This window comes from Patella vulgata, chromosome 7, assembly GCF_932274485.2.
Source record: "Patella vulgata chromosome 7, xgPatVulg1.2, whole genome shotgun sequence".
In the NCBI taxonomy this organism is placed as follows: domain Eukaryota; kingdom Metazoa; phylum Mollusca; class Gastropoda; family Patellidae; genus Patella; species Patella vulgata.
The window spans coordinates 1,133,895-1,155,632 of record NC_065885.2 but is presented as its reverse complement, the minus strand read 5'-3'; the positions used below and the strand labels follow the sequence as shown (position 1 = coordinate 1,155,632).

Below are 21,738 nucleotides of genomic sequence, written 5' to 3'. Positions count from 1 at the left end.
TATTTTAAAATATGAAAACGCTGGATGGGTTGTAAATAGCTTAATTTTACACCCTTTTTCACCTTTTAATCGAAATAGCCCGAAAACGGAATCGAAATTAAAAAAACTGGTTCCAACATTTTGTACGCCTTTAAAGGGCGCACAATTTCAGTTATACCAGATTTGAAAAAAATAATATTTGCTTTCGAAAAATGGTACCTAACTGTCAAAATTGTAGTTTTTTGTCAATTTACGCCACTTCCGGTGCCGACAGATAACACTATTGGTAACAAAAAAAAAGACAATTGAGACAACGGAGCATATGAACTTTGTTTTATACAAATTGAACAATAAATAATTAATCTAGGACTGAAAAACTGAATTAGCAAATGGGGGCCAAGGAAAATTACCGAGACAAATTTTTTTCACATTTTTGCCCAAGTCAGAGGACTCGTTATATTTGTGTAAAACACGACTAAAAAATATTCATAAATAAAAAAGTTTTTTGTAAAAATTTAAATTTTCTAAATTTAGCGCCTAATATCTGCGAAGATTTGCCGAAAATCAAAAATCAAAAGTAGCGTAGCTATGTGCCCCGTCTCCGGCTATGCCAAAATGCATCGAAAGTTAAAATCCAATGATTATTGTTAAAATTACTGCAATATTTCTAAAAACGATAGCTTCGGTGATTTCGGACATTTCGCATTGTCGCAGAACGTTCAAAATAGCTTTATCCTCTAAGTCACACCCACTTTTCCGATAAAACCGAAGAAATCGTAACGATCCGACAATCAGTTGCTGAGATCTACTCAAAACAAAAGAAGAATAATAATAATAAGAATAACTAGAACTGCGAAGCAGTAATGACGGGTTTCACCGGTGCCACGTTACCCTTGAACTTATGTCACTTACGGTACCAATGAAACCGTTAAACAGGTTTCCACATAAGCATTGCACACATGAAATAAACAACCAAATCCAGCAATCAATTCATTTGCTACATGTCAGTGATCCTGTCAAAATTACATTACTTCCGGTGATAATGAAAATGTTAAATTGGCTTATGAAATCAGAAATAGCATCATCACATGGTGAAAATTTTATGTAAATCCTATAATAATTGCCACCTTTATAGACCAAAAACCTTGAAAAATGACTTGTAGAAAATCGCCTATTTCTCTGCAACCGTACAAGTTAGAAACCATTTTGAGGTATCTGTATGATCGAATGAGTTTATTCTATTTGTTGATTGGAATCAAATATCATAATTTAAAAAACATTACAAATCTGATTCATTTGAATAAAATATCTGTTTTGAAGGCTAAAAATACAGTTTTTGCCAAAATGACGTTACTCCCGGTGATAATGAAAATCTTATATTACTTGTATGAAATCGTAAATGGCATTATGTATCACACAGTGAAAATTTCATGAAAATCGAATAATAATTGACACTTTTATTGACAAAAAACCTTAAAAAGTGACCTGTTGAAAATTGCCTATTTCTCCGCAACTGAACAAGTTAGAAACCATTTTGTGATATCTATATGATCGTAAGGGTTCATTGTATTAGTTGATTTGAATCAAATATCAAAATTTTAAACAAATAACAAATATGACTCATTTGAATAAATTACTGGTTTCGAAGGCTATAAATACAATTTTTGCCCAAATTACGTCATTTCCGGTGATATTGAAAATGTTAAATTGGTTTGACCTAGTTAAAATTGACATTACACATCAAATGGTGTCACTTTTATGAAAATCGAATAATAATTGACTCTTTTACAGGCAAAGTAGCGTAAAAAGTGACTCATGCATAATTGCCCATTTCTCGGCAACTGCGCATATTACAAATTAATTTTCACATACATTCTCTCCGTATAGATTATTGCTACGAGTTTATGAAAGTTACGAAGTAATATTTTAAAATATGAAAACGCTGGATGGGTTGTAAATAGCTTAATTTTACACCTTTTTTCACCTTTTAATCGAAATAGCCCGAAAACGGAATCGAAATTAAAAAAACTGGTCCCAACATTTTGTGCGCCTTTAAAGGGCGCACAATTTCAGTTATACCAGATTTGAAAAAAATAATATTTGCTTTCGAAAAATGGTACCTAACTGTCAAAATTGTAGTTTTTTGTCAATTTACGCCACTTCCGGTGCCGACAGATAACACTATTGGTAACAAAAAAAATGACAATTGAGACAACGGACATATGAACTTTGTTTTATACAAATCGAACAATAAATAATTAATCTAGGACTGAAAAACTGAATTAGCCAATGGGGGCCAAGGAAAATTACCGAGACAAAAAAATTTCACATTTTTGCCCAAGTCAGAGGACTCGTTATATTTGTGTAAAACACGACTAAAAAATATTCATAAATAAAAAAGTTTTTTGTAAAAATTTAAATTTTCTAAATTTAGCGCCTAATATCTGCGAAGATTTGCCGAAAATCAAAAATCAAAAGTAGCGTAGCTATGTGCCCCGTCTCCGGCTATGCCAAAATGCATCGAAAGTTAAAATCCAATGATTATTGTTAAAATTACCGCAATATTTCTAAAAACGATAGCTTCGGTGATTTCGGACATTTCGCATTGTCGCAGAACGTTCAAAATAGCTTTATCCTCTAAGTCACACCCACTTTTCCGATAAAACCGAAGAAATCGTAACGATCCGACAATCAGTTGCTGAGATCTACTCAAAACAAAAGAAGAATAATAATAATAATAAGAATAATAATTTTAACAAAAACAATAGTGTTTCACACAAGCTACGCAGTGTGAAACCCTAATAACTAAAAAAAGCGTTACTATTGGAAACAGAATTAAAGCTGAATCATTCTTTCTTACCGCACAAGTAAAAAAAAATATTATGTTGAAATAAATATCTGGTTGTATTCATTATAGACCCTTAATTTATTTTATTAAGTTTGATTCTAAAAATCCCTATTGAGAATCAACTGTCATTCAAACAGCTGTGTCTCTGGGTTGTTTTGTTTTTCAATTCTGAATAATCAATCACTTGAATTGAAATTGATGTCAAATTAATCCAACGCCTTCTGAAAAAACACCTAAAAAACTAAGTCTATAATCGGTAATACCTCAAATTTAGGTCAGGCTTGAAGATTCGTATATTAAAATATGATACCAGTAAATCTATTTTTAACTTCTAATTATCCCATATGTTGAACTAGTCCCAACTGAAACGTGTCCACTCGTGAAGCATTCCCATGAAACGGAACAATTTTTAGTGGAAAAAGATCACTTTTAGTTGTCCACACGTAAACATCCGGTTAAAATTTAGTAGGCGTGATTTCCCAGATAATAAGAATAATTATTGGTTAATCAAGACAGAGAATTAGGGGAGACAACTCGGTGGGTCAAGGGTCAGGAGATAAATGAATTTGTACCTTCAAAAGTGTAATTTATCTTGTGAGCTTGTCATATTTATCTTGGAAATAGATTAGCAATATAGGTCGTTATGTCGTCCCCAGCCGTTTGCACAACTTTTCGATCAATAATAGGCCTACGGCGACATCTACTCCGACAACTACGTCAGTCAACACGTGTGTCAGCTGTAACGATGTCATCAACAGGAGTATCCGCACCCCCTCAATGCCTCCTCAAACCCCTGGACTTTCCCCACAAAACTTTAATGGGACCAGGTCCCTCTAACTGCCCACCCAGAATATTAGCAGCATGCGCTCTCCCGATGTTGGGTCATCTTCATCCAGAATTCATCAAGGTAAGATATATTTTATTCATTTATTTATTATGCTAATAGCAGACGATATTTTGCCATATGGACCATTATTCTTTGTAAATGTCTTGATAAAAAAAAGATTTAAAACATATGCAATTATATGCAGAGTAAAAACATGCGGATAATCGTTAATGCTCATATTTGATACATTGTTAAACAATGTATATATTATATTTTCTGGGAAATACAGAAATACATGTACTATAATTTTGATAAAAACATTTATTGGCTATTATAGGATAAAACAAAAGCTCCAAACAAATGCAGATATTTGATACATTATTATACAATGCATAATTATTAACTAGGGAATACAAAACTAATGATTTAAAGGAGCTAAGTCGCTAATATTTGGGATCTAGAAATTGACACAAATGGGTCGCAACGCATATAATAATGTAATATGAATGAATATAAACTGATTTACATTCAGTCATTTCAGTTTTTACTGTAATTTCTAATCAGTTATGTTCGGTGAAATACGCCAGAAGTCCCAATTGAATGACAATCTTTAGAGTCTGGTTATTCAAGTCTAAACCGATGGTATTTATTGCAGTACATGATCTCCAGATAAGAATATAGCGTCACCATTTGACATGACTTGTGAAATATGTCTAGCCTCGTTCTTTGAGTCCCTTGTTCCAAATGGCGCTGAAGCGCATTATGGTACACGATTCGTGTACCAATGGTAAAATGTTTATTTTGTCTTGAAAATTGGATATCAGAAGCCCATCTTTTCCCTGTAAGATGACAAGACCAATGTTGATTTGAATTGACAAATAATTCGTGTTTTCAATGTCGAAAAGTTTTGATGATATTGAGTTAGAGACTTAGCTACTTTAAGTAGAACCTTTTCTTGGATGTAGGATAAAAAAAATACAATCCAACCCAAAACCACTGTTCAAAGTAATAGTGTACCTGTGTGTACCTTTTTTTCTTTTTTTGATAAACCGGTTGTAAAATATTTGAAGTGAGATGCATAAGATCAATGTGACATCAAAATTTTATATTAAAAATCTCAAGTTTAGACATGAGATAAGTACAAATTATACATTTGTGTAAATATAGACCCTTACATTTCTTTTGCAACATTAAATAATTGAGGGACAAAAATTATTTTGAGATGTAACCAAAATTCCTTGACATCAAATTCTTGATTATATGCATAAACTTTACTCTGTAAAGATCTTAGTTTGAAAATAAATGTGTTTTAGTTTTAAAGAAAGTGCATGTTTACCGGTATTGAGAGAGGCAGGTAGATAAAATGAACTAGATGATTATTCTTTCATGGCCATATATTTTTATTTCACTCATGATGTTCATGATGAAAGCATGAGATATATTTGTAAGACATCGATAACACAGAGATTAGTTATTTCATAGATAAATATATTTTTAGATCTACTAATAAAGAATAAAAGAAAGATTTTATTATCTTGATCCTGACAGCAAGTATTTTCCTTGTCAATAATTCTCTGTATAGTAGTAGGTGCAGGAGGACTGAACAAAAACCAAAGGACAAACCAGCGGACAAAACATATAAACTATATAGCCACCAGGGACTAGGTGAGAGGGATGCCTTTAAAAATGCTGGTTGGGGGAGGGAGGGGGGGGAGAGATAGAGAGAAAGAGAGAGAGAGACTAATGTCCACTTGACACAAACTAGGTCATTGCGCGTAGGTGTCTTTAGCAGTGCCGGGAATCGAAACCAAGCCAGTTGACTCAATGACAGACCTTATGATACAACGTGCACAGGCTATCCACTCGACCATCCACCCCCCAAACCCCCACCATATAATAATCTACCTGCTCTACTAGTACAGGTGTGTTATCTTTATATTATTCAAGGTCATCAAGCATTCTTGTTATACGTGATCTGATTACTGTTGAAATAATTGCATTCCGCACACAGAATAAATCTCTGCCCTAAATGGCTGCCCTATCCCAAAAGGAGTATACTATTTTGTAATGCTGTTCTCAACTCCGTTTCACATCTGTCATACATACAAAGAACAAATAAACCTTTTCAATTTTATTTCAATAAATACTTCTCAAAATTCTCGAAGTATACATAGATTGTGGATATTAGGACTTAAAATGTCGGTCAACTAGCTTAGTGACTGTTCACAAGCGGAGCTAACTGTAGACAGGCAGCCTAAGTTTAGTATGATAAAATTGTAGACTTGGGGAGCACCCTGATTAAATGGCCAAGACCCTAAATAGGCCACACAAAATTGAATTTTTCTTCTTCGGAACACCTATTAAAAATATTGCTTCCTATTTTCTGTGAAAAACACTAATTTAGATAGAAACAATATATACATGGTTAGGTTTCTCAAAAGCTTTTGAAATTTAAAAAAAAGTGTATCATTTAGAATACTTGAGTGGCCATTTATTTATCTTATCCCTGAAGAACTTATACAAATTGATTGGTTTGGCATTGAATGGTAAATATATCCAACTAGGTACTCACTTTCAACCTATAGTTTTCCCATTCCATACTCCATTAATAGATCTCTTTAAATCCTGGTTAGTACCGAAATGACCTAGTTTGTGTCCGTTAAACCCCCTCTCTCTCTCACTATCTCTCCCTCTCTCTCTCTCTCTCTCTTAAATCCTGGCAAGTCCTGTGAATAATGCTAGCAGTTATATATATTGTTTGTTAGCTAGTTAAAGTGCTGCTAATAGTTATTAAATATTAAAGTTAGTAATTTTATTTATATTTTTATTAGATCATGGATGAAGTAAAAGAAGGTTTACAGTACGCTTTTCAAACTCAAAATACCTGGACATTTGTTGTATCAGCAACAGGTAAGCTTCTTCCTGATATACATTCATTCATTCATTCTTTTCCACCATCTATTCCATACCCTATCCATCTGTATCTCCATCCATTCTTTCATTCTCTTCATCTATCTATCCATCCCATTCATTCCACCAATCAATCCATCTGCCCATCCATTTCTCCATTTGTTTCTACATGTATCCATCCATCCATTCATTTAGCCATCCTTGCATAATTCATCCATCCCTGCTCAATTCATTCCTTCATTCATTCAATCATTCATTCTGTCACCTTTCAGTTCCAAAATGAAGTAAATACTATCAAAATATAAATATATATATTCACCTATCCTCCATTAAATCATATTTAATGTAGCTGTTAATATTGGGTGTAGCCTGTATTAGTAAGGAGTACAGCCATGCCTGGAAATAACGGTTTTAGATGTACTTGACAAAATGTCAGGCACTAATGAAAGATTACCTGACATTTTCAACTTAGTGCCGTACATGTATTAATAATATCAATAAAAAAGACAAATCAGTGCCGGACAAAATGACAGGCACCAGAGGTTTTGTGCCTGACAAAGCCTGAATCTGTGCCTGACATTGTCTGTTACAGGTGCCTTATTTCCAGGCTTGAGTACAGCGACCCAGGACTACACAGCTGTGAGTGAACCCCTGGACCCATTTACATGGTTTGATACATAAATTTGTAGTGATGTCTATGTAGTTTGTGTGTCCGTGGGTTTGTCTTGTGTGTTTTGTTTGTGTGTGGTGTGGTCCTCCTGGACTTACTAATATTATATCATTGTCTGTGTTTAGGTCATGGTGCTATGGAAGCAGCTTGTGTTAATTTACTGGAACCTGGTGAAGTAGCTCTCGTCTGTCAGAATGGTATCTGGGGTGAACGATTTGCTGAAATGGTCGACAGGAATGGTAGAGTATTTTTACATCTTCTTTATCAAAAGTGGGGCTCGTTTATGTTATTATGAAATAACTGTGAAGCAAAGTAGAATCAGGTTCTATCGCCTCTGTATTAGCTTTTGGGTGCTTTCATTGATAACTACATTATAGTCTTAGAATATAGAAATGAGAGAGAGGGATAGAGTGTAACATCCTCTCAATACACACTGGGTCATTTTGGGACTAACGTATGGTTCAGTTATATTTCAATAATTTGCTTGCGCGTAGGGGGCTTTAGCAGTGGGAGGAAACAGGAGGACCAAGAGAAAACCGACGAGGTCGAACAGACGACCCTACTCCTTGTCACGTACAAGCCTGGGATTAAAACCATTCCGCTTGACTCAATGACAAAATCACCACCATAGAAATAGGTGAACCATTTCTGTTAGTATCTAAGATGATGAATTTTGATGCATTTCTGCACAGGGTCGTCTGTCCAGCCTTGTGGGTTTTCTCTGGGTCCTCCGGTTTCCTCCCACTGCCAAAGATCTCTACGCGCAAGCAAATTATTGAAATAAAATTAAACCATACGTTAGTCCCGAAATGACCTAGTTTGTGTCAAGTGAACGTTAAACCCCTGTCTGATGTGTTGCTTCACCTAGATTTTCGACATTTCGTCACAAAAGTTTAAGATTTTTTGTAATTTTTACAATATATTGAATTGAAACAAGAACAGTTGAGTAAAATAATTTATTTTGTTTTGCTTTATATAAAAGGTTCTGTACCAGAGAAGTTGATTCGACCAATGGGACAAGTTTTTAATCTATCAGAAATAGAAGAGGTAAGAAGATTTGATGAATTAATATAATTTGTGGGGCTCACATTTATAATGCGGACATGATTTATACCTGCCTTACATTGTGCGTTTTGATATTTTAGTTGTGTCTGGTTGCCAGGGGAAACAAACAAGGTCATGTATAAATTTGACAGTTTTGTGTTACTACATTTAGAGAAATATAAACCAGTTACTGATATTATTTTTTTTTATAAACAATATTTTTATATTCATCAAATATCTAAATTTGGATTGGGAACGGCTCTGCCTATGTGTAACCCTCTTATAATACCATGCCATGCCATGCCATGCCATGCCATATGTAGAACTATAGAGAATGTGTTTGTTGGTGGTATGGTCCAGGTGTGGTCCAGGTGTGTACAGGTGTATAATGATATATTATTTATATTATAGGGTTTAAAGAAATATAAACCATCTATATTATTTATTACTCATGGTGAATCTTCTGGTGCTACTGCTCAGCCATTAGAAGGATTGGGTGATCTCTGTCATAGGTAGGTTCCTTCCTGTATCTGTTTGACCAGGGACAGTGCTATAGTAGTCTCAATGGGCAGAGCCATAACTAGCTCAGAGCGACGAGAAGGGTGGGGTGCTGTAAAATTGACGGACAATGTATATCTATTGTTTTTATAATTGACTAGTTACAGGCCTGCGAATGGGATTCAGGACCAGGGCCCTGTTTCACAAAAACTTAAAACTCCTTAAAATCGTCTTAAACTAAAATTCCATCCTGACTTAAGTTAGATGCGTTTCACAAAACGATTTTAAGCATTTTAGATAAAATCCACTAAAATAATATTGTAAGTTAAAATTGTATCTTAACTTAAAATTGTGGCGTTTCACAAAACTATTTTAGGGACAATTTTAACTAAAATCAATTTTAACTTAGGACAGCCGTCACCCTCTCCTAACTTAAAATCACAACATTAATCAACATTGATTAGAGCTACGCTGTGAGAACTATTGCGACATATAGATATATTTGGAATAATGATAATATTGTTTATATAATTTCAACATACTATCATTCACAAAAATAATTTTCATTCAATTTCTTTTCATTGCATGGGAAATATAGCTGCGGCCCACCCGTTTATTTTATTGTAAGGCAATATAAGCAATATAACCCCAAGAACACAAAAAAAACCTCAAAACCCCAGTAAACAAAACTCTTTGTTACTATTTTATATATTACCATGATTCAAGTATAAATTATACTATTTGCAAATAATTAATAGACCAAAAATAAGAGAGAGGGAGAGGGGGGGAGAGAGAGAGAGTCATTTCGGGACTAACACAAGGTTCAATTTTATTTGAATAATTCATTTGCGTGTAGGGGTCTTTAGTAGTTAGAGGAAACTGGAGGACCCGGAGAAAACCCACGAGGTTGGACGGGCGACCCTTATCCCTGTCATGTACAACTGGGGAATCGAAACCCCATCAGTCCTATAATACTAGATACGCCATATGCAAAGTATTTATGGTTTTGGGGTTATGATGATTTATATAGGAGCCAAGGGTATTTTATATTGGGGGAAAAATCCAATAAGGAGTGTGGCACTTTAGCATTTTCAAATTATTATTGAAAGGGTCCATGGGACTGAAATTTCAAATCTAAGCATCGGAACATTGGTTATTTCGTGCATTAGTTAAAAAGTTATTAAATACTTTTGAAAATCAACAATACTTTATTAATCGTTTGAGTTAGAAATATCACATATTTGTGACAATTTCTCAATAGTTTCTGTTATCCAAAATACCATAAAACTGCAAAATTCAAGCGATTTAGTTTATCGATAGTACGCATTATTTCCATTGAAGCCTGCGAGTAAATCAAATGCCATTGTCACGAAAGCGACATGCAAGTTCAAGGCCAACCAACTGATACATTTCAAAACTAATAACACGCAATAAACTTATTTATTTCGTCTCTCTACGATTGACTGACCATGTGCAGACATTGTTACAACGTATGAAACCCTCCTTATTGGTATTGTAACGGTTAGTTCAACCTGGCAACAGTTTTCAGTTCCGAAGCGTGTATGCTTACACCCTAAGTGCCCTCACCGGAATTGTGCACTGCGCGAGCGCAAGCAATTTTAACTAAAATCAATTAAAATTGCATTTTAAGTTACAATCGATCTTCGTGAAACGCATAAAATTTAAAATTTCAGTTTGATTTTAGTTAAAATCTATTTTAGTGATTTTAGTTTTAAGTTTTTGTGAAACAGGGCCCAGAGCAAACATGAGAATTGATCAGACCCAGTATGAAGAGGTCGGTTTTTAGCACCATGCAGATCTAGTGGTTGCTCACATTCTCTTCTACCAAGATTTTCTGACGTGGTTGGAATTCGATATAAGAGTAGGCCGTAGTGCCGCTGTCTGGGCCAAATTTCTTTCATAGCACACTGTAGGATGTTAAACCCCATTTCATTTCATTTTCATTTCACGTTCTCTTCTTATGAGGGCGGGGCACTAGTGGTTTAACGCGTGCACGTTGGATCATAAGGTCGGAGATTCCCCGTTTGTACATGACAAGAGTAGGTTCGCCTTTCCAACCTGTGGGTTTTCTCCAGGTCCTCCAGGTTTTCCCCATTTGTTGTTTTTTTTCTCCAGGTATGTAATTTAACTATATCTATACCTGTAATTTTAACTATATACCTGTTTTATATTTACAGGTACCTTTATTATATTTACAGGTGCCTGTATTATATTTACAGGTATGTAATTTAACTATATCCATACCTGTAATTTAACTATATACCTGTATTTATATTTACAGGTATAATTGTTTGTTGTTAGTAGATTCTGTAGCAGCATTAGGTGGAGTACCAATGTATATGGATAAATGGGGTATGTTTATTATGAGACTATAACAAGTGTTATCTAGTGTTCTTGTAACAAGTAGAATGAACCTAGTCATGACCTTTTGGATGTGATAAAATAAGTCTGTGGAAGTGTACATAAAACATATATTGGTAGCTGTACCTCCTTTCTCTGACATGATGCTGACACCCATAATATGGCATAAGTTTTTGTTTAGTTGACTTTCTCAGTAGGAGGATTGTGAGGTTGGTCTGTGGCCATGTTCATGGAAGGAAGAATGAGTTTTATTGTTTGGGAGAAAGAGTGAGATGAAGGGAAGATTTCATTGTATCATTGTTATGAGGTTAAACTTAAACTTAAAGCTAATGCCCACATTATATTTAAACCTACCTGATATCACTGTATACATATAATGTGATTTGTATATTTTCAGGTATTGATGTTATATATTCTGGATCACAGAAAGTTTTAAGTTCACCACCAGGTACAAGTCCAATAGCTTTCTCACCACAAGCCAGGTAAGTTCACCACCAGGTACAAGTCCTATAGCTTTCTCACCACAAGCCAAGTAAGTTCACATCATCTGTATGAACATGTCCTACCCAAGTTGGCAAAGGTCCAAAAGGGAATATGCCCAATTGGACGTCAAGTTTTTTTCTAGAATCGTCCGTTAAAAAATAAAATTAGGTCTATTATAAACATTTATTTACAAAAAGTAGATGGGGGTATAGTAGTAGCATGCCATATCTTAATTTGTGTGTGAACAAATTGATGCATGGTATGACAAGATTAACCTCTCACACTAGGGAAATTGGACATTTCCAACTCAAAGAGTGTACATATATGTCAGGAACTGTTCAAAACATCTTTATTAATGAAGCATCCCAGTCTAAAAGCTATAAACCAAATGGAAAATTGGTTGATCATTATTTTCAGACCCAGAATATACCTGTATCTCATTTTAATTAAATGAAGCTTACTTGATCATTGCGTTTCATCGTAAATTGGTTATTATTATAAAACTCGCATTGGAGGATATGTATTTTCATCCTATGAGAAATTAATAATAAAAGTTGTTTTATATTTCAGAGAAAAAGTATTAAATCGTAAAACAAAGGTTCGTTCATATTATTTTGATGCTGGTGAATTGGCTAATTATTGGGGATGTGATGAGAATCCTAGGAGGTAAGAAACTAATTTATGCTGTGGTATGCACTATTCATAATATATTTACAACAAGAAAATAATTAACACCATTATTAAAATGAGGGGAGTAGGATGGCCGAAGGGTTAGCGCCTGCGCGTTGCATCATAAGGGCTGTCATTAAGTCAACTGGCATGGTTTTGATTCCCCGGTTGCACGAGAGAAGGGGTTGGGTCGCCAGTCCAGCCTCATGGGTTTTCTCTCCAGGTCCTCCGGTTTCCTCCCACTGCTAAAGACCCCCTACGCGCAAGCGAACTATTGAAATAAAATTGAACCATATGCTAGTCCCAAAATGACCTAGTTAGTGTCAAGTGGACGTTACCCCCTCTCTCTCTCTCTCTCTCTCTCTCTATTAAAGTGGGAAGTTGGCTAAATTGTACTCAAATTGATTGATTGTTTTACATTTACCAGTATTTAAGAAATAAAAACAATAATATTATCAGTGATAGATAATTTAATACTAGAACACTTAGTATCGATACAATCACTTGCTTTATTATACTGTAACATTACAACAAGTGTTATATCATAAATCAAGGATTAAATAGATAATCTCTTGGCTTGGATTTAATTAAATTAAAAAGGTTCTATGTAAATGATTTTATAATATATTTATAGATATCATCATACAGCACCTGTCAGTAGTATTTACGCTCTTAGAGAAGGTTTAGCTAGACTCGTAGAAATGGTATGTGTATTTAATTATTACTTCTTTCATAAGCATGGTTGGTGCTGAAAAGTAAACCCCATTTCCTTTCTTTGTTATGAGAGAGAGAAATGTTTTTTAATTTCTACTCAAGATAGTCCCTCCCAGTGCTACCGGGCTTTGTGATACATGCTAGAATCAATTTGTAGCATATGGTCTGACAAACGGTATATGTTTGATACTGGTTAAGTATTATTATTATAATGTTGAAAACACTGCATTGAAACCGCATGATTTTTTGTCATTTGCGAGGGGGTGCAAAAATTCTAAACCAGGACGCAACGCTTGTCTATGCATCCCTCTCGCTTAGCACCTGGTTTAACCATCATTTCATTTTCTGAAGGTTGATAAAGTGATATTGATGCTTATTATCTCCCCTGAATACCAGTTATAAGTACTTATTTTTTGAGAATTAAGTGTCTATTGGGGCAATTTCGCTCATTTTACATCATGGTTATGACACCTTATTTATTATATCTTATCTGAAGGGCATTACGTAAAAAAATACTAGTCTATATATATATAGCCAACAAAACAGTACATATCTTCTTTTATCAAAAACATTGATTTGTAATGTTATCAATTTTAGGATTAAGACTCAGGTAGAGGTTTATAATTTTTTAGAATTTAATTTAACAGATTATGATGTTGTGTTAAACCTCATTTCATTTAATGTTGGGTGTTTTAGGGGTTGGAATTTAATGTTTATTTGAACAGATTATGTTGTTGTTTGTTTGGTGTGTTCCCACTTAGCCGGCAGACTGTTAATCCTTTGATTGATCTTAAAACTATAGTCTGTTTAAAAGTAGTCACTCAAGAACTGTTCACTAGTGTTCAGCGTTAATGATATTATTTGGTGGTACCAAAAGGCCTCGAGTTAAGAAATATCGACAACTTGATACAAGAATTGAACATTGGAAAACACAGTTATTAAATGGCTCTTTAAGTGTAAATCGGTATGGAACAAATATTTCCTATTTAGTGGGGCTGTAAAATGATTGTTATGTTGTAAGGCATTTATTTATAAATTATATAATGCTATTTAATAAAAGTTAAATGTGTAAATTGTAATGCATTTTTATATGTGTAAATCATTTATTGTTATTTAATAAATATTAAATTTGTTAAAATCAATATATTTTTATATGTGTAAGCTATTTAATGTTATTTAATAAAAGTTAAATTTGTTAAAATCAATACAGTTTTAGTCTTATAAAGATATGGACTATAGTTTATAACACCATTGTTCTAGGATTAACTCTGGATTAGCGGCAAAATTTGACATCAAAGCCTGCCGGCTAAGTGGGAACACCCCGTTTGTTTTAGGGGTTAGAATTTAATGTTTAATTGAACAGATTATGTTGTTGTTTTAGGGGTTGGAAGTTAATGATTAATTGAATTGATGTTGTTGTTTATTACAGATTTAACATCCAATACATGAAATATGATATTATGGACCGGTTAATTTAATTAAATTATTTGAAAATAAGTAAAAACACAAAATAAAAAGTCCTTGCATTTCAGAAAGTCACCTTAAAACACACTTTAAAAATCGCTATCGTGAGAAGAGAGAATAGGTTATCTTCTCACTTTGTCATAATAAAAAAAAGTTATAATAATGAATTGATTATGTTGTTGTATGTTTTTTAGGAGTTAGCTTTGAATGTATAAATGAACAGATTATGATGTTTATATTGTTTCAGGGTTTAGAAGCAAGCTGGAAGAATAACAGAGAATGTGCTGAACAATTATGGACTGGTGTAGAAAAGTTGGGTCTTGAACTTTGGGTTCCAAATAAGGTAATTTACCAACACTTTTCAGAATTACATGACAAGAGAAATATTACTAATCTGAGACTCATGTGGGTGGCATCCATATTTGGTTTCTTGTCAATATGAGCCATAATGGCAAAATCAGAATGATACTAGTGTTGTCCGAGAAGATTCCTCAGGATTGTCCAGGATGGTTCCATCTTGTGTACCGGGTACTCACAATTCCTATGGCCATCTTTATTAGCCCAGTTGGTGCAATAAAATTGGTTAGAATAAAGTATAGGATGTGGAAACATATTGTTTTCCGAGCCAAATTCCCCAGTCTACAGACAGGACATTAATACAGACATCCCAAACAACAAACGTATGTATCAGATTAAGTGAATGGATCCAATGGCTAGCCGTAAGCATCAACTACACTTTAGTGATACAGTCCTAACTCAAAATATTAAACTCCATTTTGTTCGTTGTATGTTGTTCAAGTTATGATTTATATATTATAGGAAGAACGTAATCCATGTGTAACAGCCGTTAAAGTACCAGAAGGGGTCAACTGGAAGGATGTCGCAGATTACGCAATGAAAAAGTAAATATACCATTTATAATGAAATAAATACAATTTGAAATTGATAAGAACTGTTATGTACTGTGGATGTATAATATGGTCATCTCCGTCGGTAATTAAAAAACATGTTCTGTGTGATTGGTCGACAATAATGGTAGAGCTAGTATATGCTGCTGGTGTTAGGTGTCCTGACCTCCCCCCATCTATGTTTTTAAAATTGTTATTTTTAAAATATTGGTTTTTTGCATATAACAAATTCAGAAATAAGATAGCCACAAGATTGCAATTACCATCTTATTTGAAAAGATCATAGACATGGAGGAAGTTGGTATTAATTGCTTGCTAGTATTGATTTTTTGCCAGCTATAATTTTTTATTTTACATTGATAGTATTGATATATTAAAGATACATTATGTAAGATTTAGATAAAGAGCTAGCCATTCTTGCTATAATAGTTCGAAAATAGATAATGTAAAATGAATAATTTGAAAATTTCATTCAAATTACTCTATTACGAGCGAAGATATTAGCCTTTGAATGTTTGACAAGTCGTGTGCAATAATTTTCAACTGGATGTTCGAAGCTAAGTCTCGCTCCCCCATTTTTAGCTTAAATCAAAATATGACTGTTCTGTTCTAATCTATTTAATATCGGAGAAATCCGATGCCATCGAGGGTTGATTATGGCTGGGATAAGTTAATTACTGTCTAATTAATAGTTTATAAAACATTTCAGGCCTAAAGAAAGATCTGCAATAGGCAGATTTAGTTCTTGCATAATGTATAAGATAATATAGTTCCAACTAGATTTGTGTGGTAAAATCTTGTTTTATTTTTTTTAGTTATCGTGTAGAAATTTCTGGTGGTCTTGGTCAGTTAGCAGGAAAAGTGTGGAGAATTGGTATTATGGGTTATAATGCAACACCCGATAATATTCGCCTGGTTTTACGAGCTTTGGGAGAAGCTCTAGAAAATGTCCGAAAGTGAAATTTGATTCAGGGAAACTTTTAGTGTAGATTGAAACTATAATACTGTTTCTGTATACCTCTGATTATTCCTTGATTGTGACTGATTCCTTCATATAATCAAACACATAATGATGGGTTGATTGGCTGAGTGGTCTACTGCATGTGTTATAGATTATAAATTATGTAATACATGTATTTGACATGGAAAAATATTTGATGCTCACATATAAATTTTGTTTGTATAGAATTAATAGTTAAATGGCTTCCAGAGTTGAGTTCTAATCCCCGGTTGTATGTGACAAGGAGTAGGGTCGCCTGTCCAACCTTGTGGGTTTCCTCCCACTGCTAAAGACCCCTAAGCGCACGCGAATTATTAAAATAACATTAAACCATATGTTAGTCCCAAAATGACCTAGTTTGTGTCGAGTGGATGTTAAACCCCATTTCTCTCTCTCTCTCCAGGGTTGAGTGCATGCACTAGTTAGATCATAAATGTTTTTTTATAAACAATATTTTATTGATAATGGGAATGGGAATATGTTATGCATACAAGACATGGCTTCAATTCAATCCTAACCCTAACCCTTGATGCTTAATTATGGATTTATTTTGGATTAAAACTAAATTGTTTTTTCAAATTTAGTTGATTGTCTTGTTTAATAAAAGATGTGGATATCATTTATATTTTTTGAACAATCGCACCCAGACTAAAAGTTATTCATATTTATTATTTATCATTGAATTAAGAAAACAAGTGATATTCCTTGTAGAGATTCAACTTTCAAAATATCGTAGTTTGGATGGGGATTACAATCCGTTAAATAACACTCAGAAATTTTAATTAGGTTGGTTTACCTCTGTTTTCTGTTAGAGGAATATCAGTAGCCCCATTAATAAATAGACTCTGTAATTTAATAATTTAGATGATTGTATTTTGAATTGGGAGGAATCCATGGTCGCCATAGTAACTTGACATTGAACACTGAAATATTTAAATTTAACATTTTTAATGTATTTATCTTCCAATTAATGTCTTTTAATATATCTAGACTAGACAGGCCTAATATTTCCGGGTAAATTTTATGGAAGACCTGGGGTATTTCATATTCTCAGAATGATTTGGACTATTTCTTGCATTTCTTATTCAGGACGAATTTATCTCTGGAAGCTGGAAGGTTCACATGGGAGCAGGGCTTCCACTTCAGAATTTGACTATCAGTCATTTTAAATAACGTAATGAAACATCGCAAATTAAATTCATTTTAAAAAAACAGGCTGTTTTTACAGTTTGTAGAATGAAGGGACAGTTGAGTTTAAACCCAGGTAGATTCACCCGGAAGATATTTATGTATTGTAATTTGTATATGTTTTTAAGATACCTGCTGCTCAAAATAGGTTAATTACAGGTACACAAATATCTATTCAATTTAATAATGAAATCAAATTTGGGATTATTCTTATTTTTTTTGCATCAAACAGGCCTAAATTAAGATGAATGTAATAATGAGTTGAACTCATCATCAGCATTTATTTGATATTGTTTTGTTTTTTTACGTTTTCTGTATACATGTTGTGTTTTTTATTATAATTTATGTTATCAGATTGATTTTGAGTGCTATTTATGATTATGGGGGGTTGGGTGGAAGAATGGTTTTACCCATGCAGGTTAGATCATAAAGTCTGTTATTGAGTTAACTAGAGTGGTTTTGATTCCCTGGTTGAACAATCTCGTGGGTTTTCTCTGGGTCCTTCGGTTTCCTCCCACTGCTAAAGACCCCTACGCGCAAGAGAATTATTGAAATAAAATTAAACCATATGTTAGTCCCGAAATGACCTAGTTAGGGTCGAGTGGATGTTAAACACCCCATAATTGACAAGCCCTGTCTTTAGCCAGACAAATTATCTGGTGGTCGATATTAAGTAGAATAATACCCTGGTTCAACAGGATTTTAAAGGTCAGTATAAAGCAGGTTTATGTCTAACTTTATCTATTTAAACATCAAGGAATGGTCGATTCTATATAACTGATAAACTTTATTGTTTGCCTGGTGACAAATAATAATAATAATCAATTTGTATAAGGCTGAGTGTTCCAGCTAACAAGCTGCTCCATAATAATCAATTTGTATAAGGCTGGATGCTCCAGCTAACTAGCTGCTCCATATTGTTTGTCTTATGTGACCAATAATAATAATGATGATAATCAATTTGTATAACACTGAGTGCTCCAGCTAACAAGCTGCTCTATAATCTTTATTGTATAATATATAATTGTTGATTATAAATTGTGGGTGCTGATTTATATATTATTGTATATATTTGTTAATTGTTGAAGAAGGCAAATAAAGAAATATTTACTACTAAATGAACAATTTGTTTTTTTTACTTTTTACACGCCCTCCACAGTTAAATAATACTTGTTGTTACCATTCTGTCTGTCCGTCTGCCTGTCACAGCTTTCCGAACACTTTATAATTGAGGATAAATGTTCAGACTTGGCTTAAGGTAATTTTTGATGAATTAACAATTAATACAAATTTGAAAAAAAAACTTGTAAGGAACTGTGACCTGTAAAATATTCATAGGTGGTGACAATATTAAATATGGACATATAATGGGTATAAATGTTTTTTTTTTTTGGAAATGGGGTTTAACGTCCACTTGACACAAACTAGGTCATTTCGGGACTAACATATGGTTTGATGTTATTTCAATAATTCGGTTGCGCATAGGTGTCTTTAGAAGTTGGAGGAAACCGGAGGACCCAGAGAAAACCCACGAAGTTGGACAGGCGACCCTACTCCTTGTCACGTACAACCAGGGATTCGAAACCATGCCAGTTTACTCAATGACAGGCCTTATGATACAGCGCGCACGTGCTAACCATTCGGCCATCCAACCCCCCCTATAATGGGTATAAAGGGACCATTTTGTTCCAACAGCCAGGTTTTTGCCGTGGTGGAAGTAGCCTCAGATTTTTTCTTCTCCAATAATCAATAAGTGTGACATGGTACTGGATGCAGAGGTTATGAAAAATCGAGGTCCCGTGTATAGATTGGCATGCACATAAAAAGATCCCTTGGCATTTGGAATTTTATATAAGAGTAGGCCATATGGCATATGCCCATCTTCATTAGCCCAGTGGGAGCAGAATAGTAGGATGCTAAACCTCGTTTAATTTCATTACAAATGAGAACAATGGATTCTGGAGATATGAAAGCGTGCCCTCATTACTCCAATCGTTGATTTGTTCTGGCCAATTTCTATTTAAAAAATGATAACCAGATAACCCACTCCGGTGAATCAAGTTATTGATCCAAATATTTCTGAGCAAATACCGCCGTACTGTAGATCTGGAACAGAGTATGATGTCATCACAGACGTCTTCTAATAGTATCATTTCAAGAATCGAAGTCCAATGACAACGAAAATTAGTAGCTTTTAGGGACAAGTTCCTGGTCCTAAAAGGTAATCAACACAATCTATTTACTAATGACTCTGACAACAAAGAAACACACATTATATTTCTGCTAGATTTATTTATATTCCAAAGACGTTAGTCCCTTTTAACATCCATTAGTTTCAATATAACTTGTATGTTGAAATTGTTGTTGGAATCTAGAAAACCATTGTCTTGGTTTTGTTGGTTTGTTAATATGTCCCAGGTAATAAAATGGTTAAATCCTTGCCCTAGCTTATCTTGAAAGTTTTTAAAACTCCTTGTACCGTGTCTTGTCATCGATTTCTTTTCATCTATATGGTTGATCAGTTTCAGGAAGTAATCAACTTGACATGATAAAATATCTGAACTTCGACCTGTTTTGTTCAAACATAGAAAAAAGCCTGGATCGCCAGGCGGATAATTTTGTGCCAAGACACACCACGGTAAACCATGAAATGTTGTAACAGAACCATATACATTTTTAGCAGATTTGAACTGATTTATATTAAATGTATTAATAAATCTTGTTTCGTGGTGTATACTTGTATCTACATCTACTTTACCAAGTTGTTCTCGTAGAACTGTCTCATTTATCTCCGTTTCTGTAAACAATGGATACATTACATCCGGGATATTAAACTTTCTGGAACGGCATTGGTCCGCTTCCTGGCGCACATTTGGCAATCTCTCCAAAACTTGAACAATAGAAGTGTCTTCTAGAATACTGGTGGAAAGTTTGACACCAGATTGCAAATCGTCAGTTAGACCTTTAATGTCGGTCATCAGCTTTGTGAATTTTTCATTTTCATCGCTGTAGGTTTTCTGGATTTCTTCTTTTACGTTTTCTCCCATTTCGTGAACTTTATCACAAATGTTTCTGACATGCGTATCAACGTTCTCACAAGCCGATTTGGCTGCTTTTTCCACTTCAGATAATTTACTTTGTAAAGATGTTGAATGATTTTGAAGTTTGTTGATATGTTCTTCTATTTCTACTTTCAGTTTATTTAGTTCGTCTCTGATTTGTTCTCGCACATCATCTTCTTGTAGATCCAGATATGTATGTCCATTGTGGTCCTTGAGAAAGCATTTAAAGCAGACCGCCACCAAACAATCTTTACAGTAGGTTTTTGTTTTCTTTTTCGGGTGATTTGGACAGAAATCGGCGGGGTGTACGGGTGCGCCTCTTGAATTCTCAGATATATCTTCTTTAACATCACAAGCTGGTTGCTCAAAGGTAATTTCCTTTAATCCTTGTTCTGAAATTCCATCTATCTTGACAACGATGTGTCCTTTACAGCCAACCAACGTATCGTGTGTTGATTTACACGATTCACATAAATGTTGTTGACAATCGCGACATCGACATGTTGCTTGAATATTAAAACACACGTCACATTGGTGAATTTGTAGAGTTGAGTCATTCTCCATTTGCTGCTTAGATGAAAATTGATTCACACCACCTAAAGGAACAATAATATTCTGACGGCACAGTGGGCAAGGAAACTGACCATTAGTTGAGGTTTTGTGAACGTAATCCTCTAGACAGTTGTAACAGAAAGAATGTTGACAGTCAATAATTTTAGGTTCCTGAAAGTCATTTAAACAAATACTGCATACTTCATGATCTGTCTGTTCAGCCATTGTGTTTTATTAAAATGATTGTTTATCAAGTTATTGTACAGTAATAAATCCTGGTAATATCCAATTTTCAGCCATCTTCAAACAAACACGTAGCACAAACAAGATATACAAGTCTAGACACGTGAACGTCCACTTTGTTGATAGCTAAATTGTATACTAATACTTTAAAGCAATGACTTCTTTTCACACAGTTGGCTGTATGCTGTCTATGTCCTTTACTTTCAGTCCATTACATCCCGACACATAATAATGTTTTACACGACTACTATATCAACAATAATTGTCCAATATAAGTACTATGATGTTATGAAAACAA

At 34.1% G+C, this 21,738-nt stretch overlaps 3 protein-coding genes across 5 annotated transcripts in view; 1 reads left to right on the top strand and 2 right to left on the bottom strand.

Moving 5' to 3' along the window:
• Positions 1-3,452, bottom strand: part of LOC126828664 (acetyl-coenzyme A transporter 1) — a 16,033-nt gene extending 12,581 nt beyond the window's left edge. For 2 of the 3 annotated variants that reach the window (XM_050558580.2, XM_050558581.2), the window contains exon 1: positions 3,091-3,298. The gene's annotated coding sequence lies outside the window, so the exon portion shown is untranslated. Of the gene's footprint in view, positions 1-3,090; positions 3,299-3,399 lie in introns of those variants that run through there. The other variant, XM_056102488.1, reaches the window with a different exon arrangement.
• Positions 3,341-18,701, top strand: LOC126828673 (alanine--glyoxylate aminotransferase). Its single transcript, XM_050558594.2, has 12 exons — positions 3,341-3,734; positions 6,485-6,563; positions 7,359-7,472; positions 8,216-8,280; positions 8,689-8,789; positions 11,078-11,148; positions 11,555-11,639; positions 12,211-12,306; positions 12,944-13,013; positions 14,735-14,830; positions 15,307-15,389; positions 16,211-18,701. The coding sequence occupies exons 1-12, from the start codon at positions 3,471-3,473 to the stop codon at positions 16,353-16,355; spliced, it is 1,269 nt and encodes a 422-aa protein (XP_050414551.1). The 5' UTR covers positions 3,341-3,470; the 3' UTR covers positions 16,356-18,701.
• On the bottom strand, positions 18,635-21,738 carry LOC126828667 (E3 ubiquitin-protein ligase TRIM33-like). The gene has a single exon (XM_050558586.2). It carries the CDS (start codon positions 21,420-21,422, stop codon positions 19,893-19,895), a length of 1,530 nt encoding a protein of 509 aa, XP_050414543.1. The 5' UTR covers positions 21,423-21,738; the 3' UTR covers positions 18,635-19,892.

Bases quoted from the DNA above. Each gene is read 5' to 3' on its own strand.
- LOC126828673 (XM_050558594.2), top strand. From the start codon at position 3,471: ATGTCGTCCCCAGCCGTTTGCACAACTTTTCGATCAATAATAGGCCTA. The intron at 3,735-6,484 runs GTAAGATATATT...TATTTTTATTAG, and splicing joins TTCATCCAGAATTCATCAAG to ATCATGGATGAAGTAAAAGA. The intron at 8,281-8,688 runs GTAAGAAGATTT...TTTATATTATAG, and splicing joins ATCTATCAGAAATAGAAGAG to GGTTTAAAGAAATATAAACC.
- LOC126828667 (XM_050558586.2), bottom strand. From the start codon at position 21,422: ATGGCTGAACAGACAGATCATGAAGTATGCAGTATTTGTTTAAATGAC.